At 36.9% G+C, this 17140-nt stretch overlaps 1 protein-coding gene across 1 annotated transcript in view; it reads left to right on the forward strand.

The window, feature by feature from the left end:
- Positions 1-14677: 14677 nt before the first annotated feature.
- LOC114364953 (ubiquitin carboxyl-terminal hydrolase 8-like) overlaps positions 14678-17140 on the forward strand; it is a 35084-nt gene continuing 32621 nt past the window's right edge. Inside the window, exons 1-3 of the mRNA XM_028321309.1 lie at positions 14678-14701; positions 14843-15022; positions 15483-15642. Coding sequence (XP_028177110.1) covers positions 14678-14701; positions 14843-15022; positions 15483-15642 — 364 coding nt within the window. The remainder of the gene's footprint in view (positions 14702-14842; positions 15023-15482; positions 15643-17140) is intronic.

Below are 17140 nucleotides of genomic sequence, written 5' to 3' on the forward strand. Positions count from 1 at the left end.
TGATTAACTTCTACCGTGAAAACATTCCAAACGCCGCTCAACATCAAAATGCATTGAACAAATACATGCACAACTCGAAAAGAAACGATAAAACAAGAATTGATTGGGACAACGCAGCATTACAAGCCTTCGAAGAGTGCAAGCGAGACATCACTAACGCCGTCCTGCTCTCGCATCCGTCGACAGTCGCTCCTTTCGCCCTGATGACCGACGCCTCCGATACCTGCGCTGGAGCTGTTTTACAACAGAAAATAGAGGGTAGATGGAAACCGCTCGGATTTTTTTCAAAAAAATTCAGCGACGCCCAGCAGAAATACAGCACCTATGATCGAGAGATGTTATCAATCTACATGGCAATCCGGCATTTTCGACGCATGTTTGAAGGGCAAGAACTCATAATATACACCGACCACAAACCGCTAACATACGCACTGACTGCAAACAGCAAAAATGAAACACCGCGGCGGACTCGATACCTAGAGTACATCGGTCAATTTACTTCCGATATTCGTCATGTCGCCGGCAAAGACAACGAAGTCGCCGACGCCCTGTCAAGAATTGATGAAATAACATGTCCTTCACCGATTGATTATTCATCACTATCTAAACAACAGAACGAAGACGAAGAACTACAAAAATTATTAGAAGACAAGAAGCACGAGTTCAAGACAATAATCATGCCCGGCACTTCAATACCTATCACCTGTGAAACTTCAACTGGCATCGCTCGACCATACCTACCAGCTGAGTTCCGGAAACAAGCCTATCAAGCTATTCACGACCTCAGCCACCCCGGTATACGAGCCACAAGAAAAATAGTCAGCAAGCGCTATTTCTGGCCATCAATGAACGCCGATATACCTACCTGGACTCGAACCTGCATCCCCTGCCAGCGCGCGAAGGTACAACAGCATACCCACGCACCTATATCACAGTTCGAGAAGGTAGATCGTCTATATCAAGTACACATCGATATTATCGGACCACTACCTACCTCCGATAATTATCGATATTGTCTAACGATGATCGACCGCGCAACTAAGTGGCCAGAAGCTCATCCAATGGAAGACATCACTGCTGAAAAAGTCGCCGACACGTTTTATCAAGCCTGGATATCAAGATTTGGTTGCCCAGCGATAATAACTACAGACCAAGGCAGGCAATTTGAATCAGAAATATTCAAATTCCTAACACAACGCCTAGGAATTCATCGAACACGCACTACTGCTTATCATCCTCAAACGAATGGCATCATCGAACGCTGGCACAGAACGCTGAAAACTGCACTAACAGCTCGCCTTCAAAACAACACGACTTGGACACGCGAGCTACCTACCGTCCTACTGGGATTGCGAGCAGCGATAAAAGAAGACATCGGACACAGCGCAGCCGAACTACTGTACAATCAAGCACTTCGTCTACCCGGTGAATTCTACGGTNAGTACAACACACTAAATTGGTGACCCACGCAAGCATGAACACCTGCAACGAGAAAACGGTTGAAGCCACACAACACAACGAAGAAATGGCAGCAGTCTCCGTTAAAGCCCGTATTCCACAATTCTGGCGTCAAAAGCCTAGACTTTGGTTCGCACAATACGAGTCAATTATCGCTAACCAGAAGATGGGAGACGAAGCAAAATATCATCTCGTCGTGGCTCAACTTGAACTGGCCGACATCGAGCAAGTTGGAGATATAATATTATCCCCACCGGAAAGCAACAAATACGAAGCTCTGAAACAACGATTACTATCTGTCTACGAAGAATCGGAGTCCAGACAACTTCAAAAACTACTCGGAGAGATGGAGCTAGGAAGCCAAAAACCCTCACAGCTGCTGAGGAAGATGCGTGATCTAGCACTTGACAGAGTCCCAGATAACACCTTGAGAGTGATGTGGACTGGGCACCTACCTTCATCAGTTCGTGCCGTACTCGCCNACTGCGTGAATCATTTTTGATCAACATTATGTACATAACTACATACCCTGACACACTGACTTGCAAACCATGTAAGAAAATTTGAACATTGAAAATTTCGCGCCTACCTCAACGCATTCACCTTTTATCCTTTTAAAATGGCACGGAATAATTCTGTCTACATTTCCAAGTAACATCTGCCGATCTATGTTTTTCTTAACCTCGTAAGTCCTGTGTTTTTTCAACAGCAGTATTTATATCTGCCGGATGTACTATACCAAGTACAAACTAAGAAATGTGCTTCAGACCGAGACAAAATATTGACGGTTTTACATAGTTTTTTAAGTGTTACCTTATGTTTTGTATTTTTTACTGTAAGTTAAGCATCTTTAGCACCTGTTTTAAAAGAAAAATATTGAAAATAGTTTGTACTCCTGTAAGTACGTTAGGCTTTTTATACAGTGTAAAAAAAAATATCATTAAGATAAAGGTTTTATTTATGTATTAAAAATAAATTATTTTTTTCTTCTAAACGTCACTTAAGTGAGCAATAATTATAAAATTCAGTCTTAAGACATAATTATTTGGCATTAGCGTTTTATATGGAGAATTTCACCAAAATTATTTTTTCATACTAATATTTTTGGGATTTTTTAAAAAGCCATAAATTCAAATGTTATGAAATTTTGTAGGTAGATTGAAACAACATTAAGCTATAAAAAAAATTAAAACATTTTTTGAAAATTGGTATCTGTATAAAATATATATTTATTTTTGTTTAATGGAAACGGAACACAATTAGGACGAGCTATCTTTGAAAATTAAATTCAAATTAAAAAAATAAAATTAATTTTAGCATTTTATACGTAAAAGTAAGCTCTTGAAGTCAAATTTCAAATAATAAAAGAATGATGGACATAGCTATACTATGAAAGAAATTACATAGTAATGAACATTGAAGAAAAAAAAAACGCTAATTTCATACCTAATACAAATTTCATACATTTTTTTGTGTAACAAATGCCTAACGTACTATATCAAGTACAAATTATTTTGACCGATCATGAACCTCCTAAAATACTAAGTTTCTTTTTAAATTTAGTTTAATTTACAGAAACTATAATTTATATTTACTGATACATTTAAAAAACAAGACAAAAAACCAAAGATTACTTTGATATAAACAGATAAACTATCCTCGTGCCAGCCGGTAATCCGACCCCGTGACCATTTTGCGAAAAAATGACACTGACACTGACAGTTGACGTTACCTGTCTAACATGGCGGAATTGACCATAGAGTATTGAATGAGTATGGTCGTATCATTTTTGCCATTGTAAAAAAACTACCCGGTAAATGGGGAAAGAAAGATTTGTACTTGGGTAAGTACATTGGGCAGTTACTCTTGCTATGTAGTTTAAATGTCAGGTCTGAACTACTATCCTTAATATGTACTTGTACAAGTACGCGGGGACTTACGAGGTTAAAATAAATGGGTAAAATGTTTTGGCTAACATGGCATCCCTAAATTCACTCACACAATAGACAAACGCCAAAATTTTGCGTCACAGTTTTGTTGTAGCGCGAGTTCCGTCCGCCTTTTTTTATAGGTCCATGACTGACACAGAACGCAGAGCGCAAGTATTTTAAAACATCAATCCGGGAACGCGAAGCAATAAAATCAATCATTTTGTACGTAACGACTTCGGTAGATATGAAATTTTTACATTTGCCCCGCGTCCGACGGTTTAACCGTTTCAGTTTTGGCTTAAAAATAGATGTTTTGAGTGCTCGTACCAAGATAAGTTAGATGGATGCGTTCAGAACAGACAAATACGCTTTTTGGGGTGCAGTAGGTACTTTATATTTCTTAATTACAATCTAATCCGGTGTATTTTTAGTTAACTTGAGAACACTCGTGTTTGACGGGCGATGCATCCCGAGAGTTTGAGTTATGAATACATTTTTTGTATCTAAAATTAAATAGACTAAAGGTTTAATAGACTCGCTTGTTTATTTATTAATGAAAAGATTATTAACGAATGAAGTGCGAATAATATCGGCATAATTGAATTCGTCAAATTGGCCGAAACGTAAACATTCGCCATGACAGTTGTTATTGCTTCGTTGATGGCGGATTTGTGTAAACAAAACGCTATTCTTTTTGTAAACGATACGTTTTGATGTTCGGAGCTTAATCTAAGTGCAGGCGTTTTTTAAACAGATTGATGATGATTTTCGTAGAACTACTTCAAATTGGATGAAATAAGCAATCTCATATCTTTTTTTACATTTCATTATTCTAGTTAGGTAGTTCGTAGTAAGATTAAGNTCGTAAGGACCTGATAAGTTTTTTTTTTCCAAATATTTACTGTGTTTGACGAAACGATTGCAAAACAATATTTATCTTTCGTACTACTGAAAAGACCGAATATATCCATCCCGCACCAACGCATCCAGCACCTAAGGTCACTTCGACCCGATAACGCAGTGTGAACGTGTTAAGTATGCTTTTTTAATAAAAAGAAATCTTTGAACATCATGTGCCTTTAAATAGTTTCCATCCTTTGACTACAACTTAATATAATTAACTTTTAAAAAAATAAAACCGACTTCAAATGCGTGAACACAAAAAAAAACTAAAAATTAAAAATATTGCGTATAAAAAAGTTCATCCCCAATTTTCCACCCATGGGGGTGAACTATTTTCTTCAAATTCGCATGAAACCATCCTTTTGATAATACCTATTCAACAAAAAAATAATCGTTCAAATTGATTTATAATCGGCGGAGATATTGCGTATAAAAAAGTTCATCCCCAATTTTCCACNTCGTTTTCATACATTTCATTCTATTTATCTATCCATATTTATGTGCGGAAACGTCACAAAATCAGAATAAAATTTAATTTTTCCAACCCGCATCATAAAAACTAAAAAGTCAAAAGTAAAATTTAAATAGTAAATATTTTTCATAAACAAGCTTTTGATGCTGTAAAAAGAATAAAATAAAACATAAGTTCTTTCAGACCCATCAACTTATTACTTTACTCAATTTAAAGATTAAAAACTTGTCGCGGGATTTACAAGTGTAAAAAATACATTAATTAACGTAACTTGATTTTGCTAAAAGTCTGATCTGAGATAAAATCAAATAGGTAAATTATACATTATTTCTTTATTATTATGTATGATGTACTGTCTTAGGTACGATACAACTACGGATTAAGATCGTTTAGTCGACGCAGCGTTGAAATTGTACAGATAAATGCAGTTTGCGCACTCACTACGCGACGTCAAGCAATAAAAACCTAAAATTCGAACGCCAACTTTTTGCTACAACGCTCTTAACCAAAATGCATTTGGAGTACCTGTTTGTTTTTGTATGTACGAAATCAAATTGATGGTCAAATGAGGCAGCAAACAATGTCGAAAATGTTTTGATCGACAACTTAAATAAAAGATGACAGCTAACGTTTCGTCTTTATTAAAACTATAGACAGTTTTGCAATTTGCAATGTCTGCAGCATTCTAAGTTTAGCAGCTACAAGGCAATTATCAACTATTCTAATTCGTAATTTAATGCAATATGCCCCACGCGGAGAGTTACTTTTAAAAATAGCTTTTTTTATGTTTATTTATATACAATTTTTCAAATCGATGATTAGGGGTCGATATCTAGTGTAGTTCACAATGAATTAAACAAAATCAGAATATTTACTCAAACTGGGAAATATTAAGCTCTCTGTCAATGTCAGATATAAATATTGGGTCTGATTCGATAATCGTGTTGCCCATAAATATGTAGTATCGATTTAATTTTCAAAATATCGATTGTACTCGATATTTTACATATAAACCAAGGGCTTCCTTCAATTATTTTCAATCTTGCCCTGCATATTCAATACTCGACTGTAAATGACATATTCGTATATTTAAATGATATCGCTACGGTATCGTGATTTAATCGTACCTTATAATGTATTTAGGTATGTTTAGTATTGATTACAAGGCTTAGGTAACTCAGGGATAGTGTAGCTACATAATCACGTTTACAATAACTTATACATAAGTTAAAATAGGCAGCAAATAAATGTAGTGTCGCTTACGATTTTATAGGATTTTCGAATCGGTAGGCTAACTTTTTATAAACCCGACGGACTAGTAATGTTTTATAAAAATAATGTAGCGTAAATAAAATGTTACATATGTAATAATTGTTATTATTATAATTTCTATTTTGGCTCATGTTTTCTCTGCTCAGACCTTATTTTATAATAATTCGGATACTGTTTGCAAAAAAAAACTTAATACTTTTTGTTTACGGTTCATTCGCGTTGTTATTTAAACATACGTTGTTGTCTAGAAAACTTTAAAATTAACTATTCCATTAAACGTATATGAAATTAGTTCCCTTCAAATATAAATATATTCCAATGAACTCAGTATTAGCGGTTTGTCTACTCTATTATTATTTTAAGTAATCTACTCAAGTAATAGTGTTATGCTAGATTTTATTACATATGTTTTATCGATATAATTTAAATTATATCTAGTTTAATGCTAGTCTTCTATATTCTTGTTCCTTGACGATTATTTTTTCTTAAAGAACAAAATGTTTCACCTATCATAATAAGTAATTTTAGTCACAAATATTATTTATTTAGTGAAAATATAATATATTTACTTAGTTGATAGAATTATTTTATTATGCTAAATATTGTATACTTTTTGTACATTTTAGTGTTTTAATTATTTTGTATTCGTGTTTACCAAGAAGATATTTTCTGTTAAGTCTTAATTATTTCTACAGAATTATTTTTCGCTATGTTCCACTTAAGTGATTTGTTTCATATATCTAAAATTCGCATCATGTTCATTATTGCTTTTTATACATCTTTCTGAGTATTAACAAAGTAATATTTATTTGTCTGTTTTGATCTGTAAAACCTTAAAATGGACAAGTAAATCAAAGCTTACATTGATTTGATCTATTGATTAGAGAAACGTGGAATTAAACAGATTCTGTTATTGTATTATAGCGTACAGTTACCAGCAGTTTAACCTTCCGCATAATGTGAAATTTGAATCTTACCACTAAGTCATAATGTTGAGAATCCGTTGCGGAAACTGTGAAGTTTGATTCAGTAATTTGTCCTATTGCGGTAGATTAATACGCTGGTCTCTGTATCTTTTTATTTCTTTGCATTTATAGAAACTGCCATGTCAGTAAACCTAAAACCGCGTGCAGTATCGGATGAATTTAAATTCAATCAATTACTTATTTGAATTATCGATTTTGAATCGAGTATCACGAGTCATTTTCACGTTCATTTCCACACAAGAAAGTGTCCAGTGTAGTTATACAGTTTTAAAAAATCCTTTCCGATTCGGAAGTCTGAGTCTAGTTCTCAAATATATTTTTTATTATGAACAACAACAGAAGCTATGAAATACACTCCGTTTAGCTAAAACAATGTAATGTTGGTCACATACATAATTTTATATTTGAGTAATAGAACTTCCTTTCGAATCCGACAGGATTTTTGCACATACTGTATTGCTCTGTGGTTTCGTTGAAAAATAACGCTTAAAATTCCTTTAATCATTTTTATTGTTATCTTGTTCAATAAACTTTCATCGACTTCTGTGTCATAAATGAAATTGGCCTAAATTATAAAATTACAACGAATTTCTTTTAAAAAATTATTTTAATCTTTAGCAGCTTAGCTAATTATTGGTTATTATTCACACGCTCATTATTACTAATTAAGTTTTAATTTTAATCTTCGTTTGTTTCAAAGGAGCTGGCATGAATTGTAAAGGATTTGAATGAAAGAACAAAATGGTATGCGAGTGATATGCAAGCATTACGTTTATATCATGAGTGTTACAAGTTATAGTATACGCGTGATGTCTTGAGGCGGCAATTTATCGCTGATGCTATACATTGCCGCAAGTAGGACAGAGACAGGAGACAATACCTAAGGCAAGTATACGGTCGCGGTCTCCCGTCTCTGTCGCCCTTTAGGCGGAAGAAAAAATAAAATATAACATAATTTGACTGTCTGTGTCTCTGTAATGAGTTGGTGCTAGCTTCTTTCATACAAACTGTTCATAAATGCATAATCATTAAGTAATGTAAGTGCTCAAATCAATCGGTCTAAACAATTAAACATGTCTCCTTGTAGTGTGTACTTAAATATTTTTTAACTTCATATTAAATATCAGCTGTACATTTCATTTACAATGACTATTATGTATTGACAACCTCAAGCAATAAGTGGTTAACAATAAATATTTAGTAATTAGTTTATAAGTTTATTTGTATAAAAATACATAGGTGCATTATTTTTTGGAACAAATTGTAACAAAGTACCTACAGTCGGTATGTAGGCGACAGAAAAGATAGGTATTCGACAGGTCCAGTATACGGATAACGGCACATTAAGCTAAACAATATAGCATCTGATTTCGTTCTAATAAATGCGATTTTGCAACAAGCAAACGTTATGCTCGTGTCTCACACGCCTTAGGCTTATTTGTAGATTAATAAAATAGGCACGTGTATTTAACTTTTCTGTCGTCTCAATCATTCATTCATTGACAAAAAACAAAAGCTAAGATGTGTTTTGACACCCGATGGCAGCTGCAGGCGATCTTGGCCTTTCAACGTGGCAGCACTTTTGCTGTGGTCCATGTTTGTTAGCATAGATAAGTATTTACAGATTTCAGAGACGTGTTCTTGAAGTTTTAATTGGTATAGACCGCGCAACGAGAGTTGAGGCAAGAACTCGTGTGACTATCTGTATACGCTGTCTGCGCTGACGTCTTGCGTAGTCGGACTGACAAGTGCTTTCTGTCTCGCTTGCAGACATTTAACAAGAGCAAGGTAGCTAGTGTACTCTTTATTTGAACTTGAATGTGTAATCGAGTGTAATATGTTGAGTTCTGTAAACTATGTATTGGATACGTGTTCGCCTCCACTTTCGTTGAGCGACCTATACGGAAAGTTTGCTAATATTTGTGCAAATTCGTATACAAATTGAAATTGTAAGATCATTCGAAAACATAATGCCTTTTTCGCTGTTGCCGCCTGCAGGATGCGATCGGCCGTCAGCCACCAACTTGTACTACGTTTATTATTTTAAATTATATTAAGTAGTACTGTAGCAATTTTTTTAGGGATAGGTACAGTTGGATAGGCAACTCTTTATGTGATGGATTTTTAGACTTCTATTTGTGTATTGTGTAAATACTTAAGTATGATTTTACAATACGAGATACTGAGAATAAAAGTTCTAAAGAAGTTTTATTGTTATTATTTTACCAATAACCTACTTGCCTCATTAGATATGCATAAAAAAAAATATTGTGATTTTGTAAAAGTTCTCAAAGTTATGAATGATGTCATTAGGCCCAGTTTCCACCAAGGGGGGCGGAGAAGTGTCGAGCCGTCAAATTGTTCTATAGAATTTGACAGCGGCGGCAGCGCGGAGCGGATCGGAGAAGTGGAAATAATGAAATCTGAGGTGGAATTGTGTAAAGTAATCGTTACCATTTGACAGACAAAAGCTTTGATTAACTGACTTTATACTTAATAACCTTACACAATCGAACTTCTGATTGGTTATTCAAAACACTTCTCGGCTTTTCTCCACCTTGGTGAAAACCGGGCCTTACATTACAGTACTAGAAGATTATATTTATTGTACGTGCGGAAAAAGCTTCATCATTATGAGATATGTCTTAGGAGCATCCACACCACATTACCTACTTTTTTGTAAGGCAACGTTTCCTACCATCATTCGATAGCAATCTGGTATGTACGAAAAGACAAGTTCCAAAAGTTTTTCCAGTTTTCTAAAGTTGACTTATTTCAGTAAAAGGCTTATTACATAGAAACCTTTCCTTTCAGCAGTCTGCCAACAATTTATTCCGCAACTGTTTCCAGCAAGAAGCTATTAAAATTACGAAAGTTGCCGAGTATTTTTCAGCCGAGAGGCGCCTGAAGAGTTGCGAACTTATGCAATTTGTTTGACTATGCGCTCATAGTTGACTTGCGGCAACATCATTACAGACGGAGCCAATTTTACTTCGGTTACTTTATGAAGTAATGACTCTGTGAGTAGTCTACATAGTAAAGTACTTACGTGATTAATCTTAGGTTTACAATCTGAAAAGCCTTTGATCGATATTGTAAAACGACGTCAGTGACGACGCTTTCAAAGATTTTCGATTCTCTGTTATAGATAGGGTCGGAAGACCATCTATGCTTGAAACTTTATATAGTGAGTTCTAATAAACTTGAAAATGTTTCCGACCTATGTTCTAACCAAATTGGGAACAAAAAAATCTTGTGTTTCATCTGGAAATTGAACCCAGGGCCTCTGGATGGAGAGAGGCTAAGCTATTGAAAAGTTATTGAAAAAAATATATCGTGTGTGGTTTTTGATTGAGGAAAAAGTCATAATATTACGTTCCGTTGTAATTTTTTTCAGCCTATTAAAAAGTAGGGTTTCATAAACCATAAAGTTTCCAGTAAAGTTACACACTCTTACTATTCAAGCAGTAGGCGCGTGTTCGCTACAAAAGTTTTGAACCCAAAACTTAGCAGGCAAGTCTCGTTTCAAATTTATCTTTTACATAGTTTGTCACTTGCGGAATTCCGGGTTTAGATGTCCCCTCTTATCTGGGGCGGCGTCGTTTGTCTTAATAAACAGACATTGATTGTGACCCAAGATGGCTGCCGTCGGTTTTGGAGGTCCTACCCTCGAAAACTGATTCGATATTGTCGACTATTCACGTCTTCCTCGCTCGCTAGAGTATACCAGGGTGAGTGAGAGTGCCGAAAATATAGAAATCGTTTTGTCGAAATGAGGGTTTAGTGATGGAGCCTGATATCGAACGCTCGGCGACGATCGCGATTTAAGACCACACAGAACGGAGAGTGAAATTCTGTAGACCTATCTTTATTTGCTATCTGACTAGTTTTCGGAGGTTGCCGATTAACTAATCCTATGATTTCATAGAAATGTAACAGGTATCATTAAGTACCTACTTAATTAGTGCAGGAGAGGTGCTAGGCGGACTTAGGTATACCTTCTTTTTTTTTGCGCAGGAAAGTACTTTGCGTATACCCGCCGCCTCGGGGGAAGCGGCGGGTTATGTGGGACTCCCTTGTCGGATGGCAGCAATAGCGGCTGTCACCCGACAAGTATACCCACTAAAAACCTGCGGTGTACCCTCTGCGTATAACTGGTACGACGCGGGTTGCTTGCGATTCCAACCACGCCGTACCCACGCATAGCCCAGCCTTTGCCGGGCCTCCCGCGCTAAAGAGGGGGTCTGCCGGTACACTGGTAGACCCCCCCAGACAGGGTGGGACCGTGCAATGTGGGTGATGCTCCCCCCGGCCTGACACCCGCTGGTCTCACCTAGGGAGGGGGAGGGAGGCGAGCGAATCTCCTCCTTCCTCCCGGCCGTCTGCGCCGGAGCGCGTGGGCTTCGGGATCCTCTTCCCGAGCCCGTTCCGCGGTCTCCTTCTGCAACATCACCTCTTCGCAGAAGGAGAGGCGGACTCATACCTAGGTACCAATACTTAACTATATTTTCTGTCTGACGGACAAATAATTAAAATTTTGTCATCTAGCCTATTATTGTGCATGGTACCAAAATCTGAAAGGGTTAAATTATAGTGCTGAACACAGTCCAAAATTCCGTAGTGGTGGTTTTAATTACACTTACTATTAGATGAAGACTAATTACTTACCTACATACCTACACTTACTTACTTACCTATAAATTACTCAATTACCCATATCGAGTCTTTCGTCATCGTAGTGCGCACTCGCTAAAATAATATTTTGTATATCTGAAAGTGTTGTGAATGCTTATACTAAAACGTTTGTTTTTATTTGTATAGAGAACAATAGTGTCTAGACAAACCTAAAAAGGATTTAGGACGCTATTTGGATCAAATATGTAATTGCTCAATAATGAATAATAAATAAATAAATAAATAAATATGGAAATAAGCCTAGTTATTTAGTTTACTATCAATTTCTTAGCAATAAAATGCAAATGTAGGACGTAAAACTCCGATCTATCCTGAATCGTGCGTTCCAACAATAAACATGGAGTGAAATAAGCACACAACTTGGAAGTAAAATGGCCGCTATTAGGACAGGGCCATTACGTTTTTCCGAGTCTTTACAAACACGAAAAAGTTTAATGACAACCCACTTGAGGTATTTCGCAGATTATTCTGTGTTTGTACAGGTTCTGCCGCAGATGAGTTTGAAATGAGTGTGCTTGCGGTGAAACTACTTAAGAATTAGGTACTTTACTTACTTGAACCAGACAATCTTGATGCATTTCGTCTTGTAGTTAAGTAGTTGGGAAACTGTTCCTGAAAATTCAAAGTAATATGTAGGTAATTATACTACATATTTTGAAAAGACACTCAAGATAATCAACTCAAGAATATCTATTCAAGACTGATACCTATTTGTTAAAGCACTAAAAAAATAATATAAATCATGGGTTAATGGGGTACTAAGTCATAAAGTCGATTCTATTCGGAAAAACTAAAGTTTTCGTCACTTACTTTATGTGCCACTGAAAACATTAGAGAACCGAAAGATTAAGTCACAATGTAAAACTCGAAAGGACCTAAAGTAGGTAGGGTAGTCAACTGTTACAGAATTTGTTGAGTGGATTAATTTTAGGATTGTTTTAAATCCCACATGTAACGAATACTACCCTCCGACACGAATACATTGGGCCGCATAATATCAGCAATGTGTCTACATAATATTTAACATTTTTACAAATTCCGCGCACAAAAAGAGAATCGTGTTACATTGGCTCTCAAACAGTGTACCAGTACCTATCATAGAAACGCAACATTAAAATGCTTAATTCAGTTCAAATCAGTTAATGTTACAGTTACAGTTATACTTTTATGTGTTATACTTCCTACCCTCTCCGTTGTCATTACAAGTATCCGGAATGAATAGGGCAGCCAAAGTATCCGGAATGAATGTCCAAATAAGATAGGGCAGCCAGTTCCTCTGTGGTTGAGGATTCCAGGCGAAGCTCGCTTCCACTTGGCCTGAGCATTACTTTCCATAAGGCCAAGAACTTCCTCGTTGTGGATAAAATAATATTACATAAATTATCCCATCTTCTAAATCCATTTGGATCATTGTCAAGCTTGAGAACCAATGTTTACATTTTATTACTTTACGTCACGTGTTCCCAGCATATAACGGGCTACTTTCTATGGAAATATTCGTTTTATTTCGACTGTAAAATGTAAATTTGTTGATTGTTACGCCGTAACCTATTTTGCATTAGGAAACAATTTCAAAAATTAGCACATTTATTTTCATAATAAGTACCTACGAAAATTACATTTTATTTATTCCGGATCAGTTCTTGGAATTTTTATTAAAGAACGCTCGGAGCAGGGATAAAGGTAGTAGAGATTATAAGACGTCTACGATTTTAAAAAATCCCCTCTAAAAACGAATTAAAATTAGTAACAATAATCCCTAGCATCTGCGTCTTACTACGCAGAAGTAGACCCACAAAGTAGACAGACGACCTCGTATAGGACGTAGACCTCGCGCTGGATGCAGATTGCAGGCCGCTGCTCTACCAACCGGCCAATATATGTAGATAAATCATTGGGGGAGGTCTTGTTCAGCAGTGGAGATCCTGTGGCTGAAACATGAAAAATAAATCATTAATAAAATAATCTTAACACAATCTTTTTATATTTTGACATTGGTAATAAACACATTAATCATTTTTGACATTGATTTATTATGACAGTTCAGTTTTGATGTGAAGGTTTCCAACTATTTTAATATTTTACATTTTATTTCAGTTTTAGTATAATGCCGGGTTTTGTGATCAACTCCAATTGTTGTGAAGTGAAAACTATGTGTGGCAGAAGCCTGTGGCACGGAGTATTGTACATCGGGATTGCTTCATTGGTAAATTAATCGTATGTAAATATTTCTGTCAATATTCTTGTACATTATAATTTAATGAATGTGGGCATGATCTTGTACCAGGACAGATAGGCTTGATGTTCGACATTGTAACTTAGGTACCTTACTATCTCCCAGAGCGGAAAATTGTGGGTAGGCCTCCCACTCGGTGGATCGACGATCTGGTGAAGGTCGCGATTGATGCCAATGATTGATGCGAGCAGCACAGGACCGGATGTTGTGGAAGTCCGTGGGAGACCTTTGTCCGGCAGTGGACGGAATTCGGAAATAATCTTGATCCAGGCCAGATGTGTCTTGCCATTCAATTCGATAGTAAATTTTTCCATTCATCATCATCATTTCAGCCATAGGACATCCACTGCTGAATATAAGCTTCTCACAATGGTTGGTGCGGCATTCAGCACTTTCCTGCTACCTTTATAAGGAAGAAGTTTACCATTAATTTAATAATATCTCCCAGATTATATCATCGATCGCGCTTCTAATATCGCTGGCGAGTGTGGTGCGTATGTCAGTGTCAGACGTGCTGTTCAACTCTTAACCTTCTCTGATAGTGAAATAATCGTAATCCAGGCCAGATATGGATTGATGCCATTCAAGTAAAGCTTACTTTACCATGTATTAATATGTCCTAGATAATATCAGCGATCGCGTTTCTAACATCGCTGGCGAGTGTGGCACGCATGTCAGTGTTCAACTCTTAACCTTCGCTGATAGTAAAATAAATCCAGGCCAGATGTGTCTTGATATCATTCATACAGTAAAGTTTACCATTCATCATCATAATTTCAGCTATAGGACATCCACTGCTGAACATAAGCCTCAGGCCTGCATTCAGCGCTTTCCTGCTACCTTTATGAGGAAGAAGTTTACCACTAACTAGTATAATAATATCTCCCAGATTATATCATCGATCGCGCTTCTAATATCGCTGGCGAGTGTGGTGCGTATGTCAGTGTCAGACGTGCTGTTCAACTCGGAACCTTTGCTGGCCGTGAACATGGTCTTCGGACTTGTGACGGTGTGCATCTCTCTCTACCAGATCCTGGTGGCTTCGCTGCTGCTCTGGCAGGCGTTGAAGGTAAGAAAAAATATCCACTATTATAGTACCTACTGTTTATAAATCAATATCTTGCAACATAATGTTAGCTTAAGTTTTGATTATTTTATGCACCGATGATGCAAATCAACATTTTTCATTTCGAACAAGTCTGGTCGATTTGACGAGCTTAATATTTCTAATAGCCATCATCAGTGATGGCATCAGTAGGTAAGCCCGTCTAAACATATTACAACCCCGTCGAGTTAACTGTGACGTTGTGACGGACGGAGCAAACGCGGGGACGTGTGCGGGTTAGTGGAAGGGAGATTCGCATTCCAGTGAGTTGCGCAGTTAGCTCGATCGAGTTGTAGATCTACCTAATTTTGAACTAGGTACATTAGACATTAGTCTATAACGCCATTTCTGTTGCAAAATCTCACCCGTTACAACTGGAGATGGTCTTACCTGATACACCAATAACTGTACTATTTGTCGCCAGACAAAAGGCAACATCTTCCTCTGCTCGTTGTGGTACGTGTCCCACCTGTCGATCCTGACACTATACTTCATAATATTCTGCGCGCGCGCCGCCGTCTGCTTCAAGGAACGCCGGTACTTAGCTGGTACTGCGACGGTCGTTGTAGGCGTTATTTATGAAGGTAAGTTTTATTTTTATCATCTAGAAAGATTTTCTAAGTCAGAAGAGCACCAGAGTAGCTTCTATTATACTATTAACTTCGTAAAAAATCCTAGTCCCTTTGAAATCAGCTATTTATTTATCCTTTTGAAATACATAGGGGAGACCGGGTACAATAGTACCACGGGTCAATAGTACCATCGGCGATATTTCTTCATACAAGCGACGTTAGATTGTGTGCATAGCGTCAGAATATGCGCTTTTTGTGTTTCCATCCGCTCACCAGTCGGCGGCGCTTGTGCTGAGAAACGAAGGTGTACAGGAATGATTTTTGTTTTTTGCCCAGCCGCAGTAAGTTTTTATGTCAAATATATGAGCCCATAAGTTGCCTAATATGCTATTTGTTACCAAAGTATTGTTGTCAATAGTTTATCCAGGCTCTAAACTTTGTAATGACAGCGAATTATTGGCATTCACTGTGAAAATGACTGAATTTTAGGTGAAGTTCTCTTGACTACCTACTTGGAACAATTGTACCAGTCTCCATGGGGTCAATTGTAGCGGTACAATCAACCCCGTGGTACAATTAACCCCCGGAACCTTATTTTATACTTACTACATAATATTTTAAATTGGTTTTAAAGTACCTATACTTATAATAAGATAAGTTATTATAAAACATTCACGTGGTTATTTTACATTTTTACAATTATATTTTTACAATTACAGGCATACCTACCTACTGAAAATATAGTCTAGGCTCATTCATAGTTGCATGCATTAAGCATTAATTAGATACATACTTAATGTATTTTATTAAATAAGTAGATAAAAAGGTGATATAAGTACCTAAATGCACATTTTGTTTTAGATGCCTCGGCGTAGAGTCAAAAGTAGGTACGGATCGCGGATCAACGGATCTATTTCTTTATGAACAGGCTTATGAAAAAATCTTAAAAGGTCGAAGCAGTAGTAGGTATAAATAATTAGGGTCAATTGTANTGCTCCGAGGAACCGGTCACAGTCTCAACCACAACCGAGTTATCATTTCTGCGCTCCCCGCCCCCTTCGTCTCGCTCTCCCGCTCGCGCTGCACCCCGCATCGCGCCGTGTCGGCGTACGGTATCAAGGGTCCGCACAGGGTTGCAACCCCATACCGTCCGGCACACATACTTAAAAGTTCTTATAATTGTCTAAGATTTATATTGAAAGTAAATACCATTTGGAATTGGAAGGTTTCTTTATTGTTCTTCAGAAGTAATTTATTCATTACATTAAGTCAGTGATTTACCTACTATTAGATACTCATTATTATACTATGCTATTAAATAGAAAGGCAACAAAATGTTACCAGGTTTTTGGAAGGAAAGGGGTCTATTATCTAAAGCTCGACCGCCAATAACTACGCAACAAGTGAGGCCTATATAACTCCTAGGGGAAAGTTAAACAGTCATTATCCCCGCTAGAAGTAAATTGTTGTTTCAGCCAAATGACGTCCACTGCTGGACAAAGGCCTCCCC

The sequence above is a fragment of the Ostrinia furnacalis genome, unplaced genomic scaffold (genome assembly GCF_004193835.3).
Source record: "Ostrinia furnacalis isolate ACB-3 unplaced genomic scaffold, ASM419383v2 OfSCF7521, whole genome shotgun sequence".
In the NCBI taxonomy this organism is placed as follows: domain Eukaryota; kingdom Metazoa; phylum Arthropoda; class Insecta; order Lepidoptera; family Crambidae; genus Ostrinia; species Ostrinia furnacalis.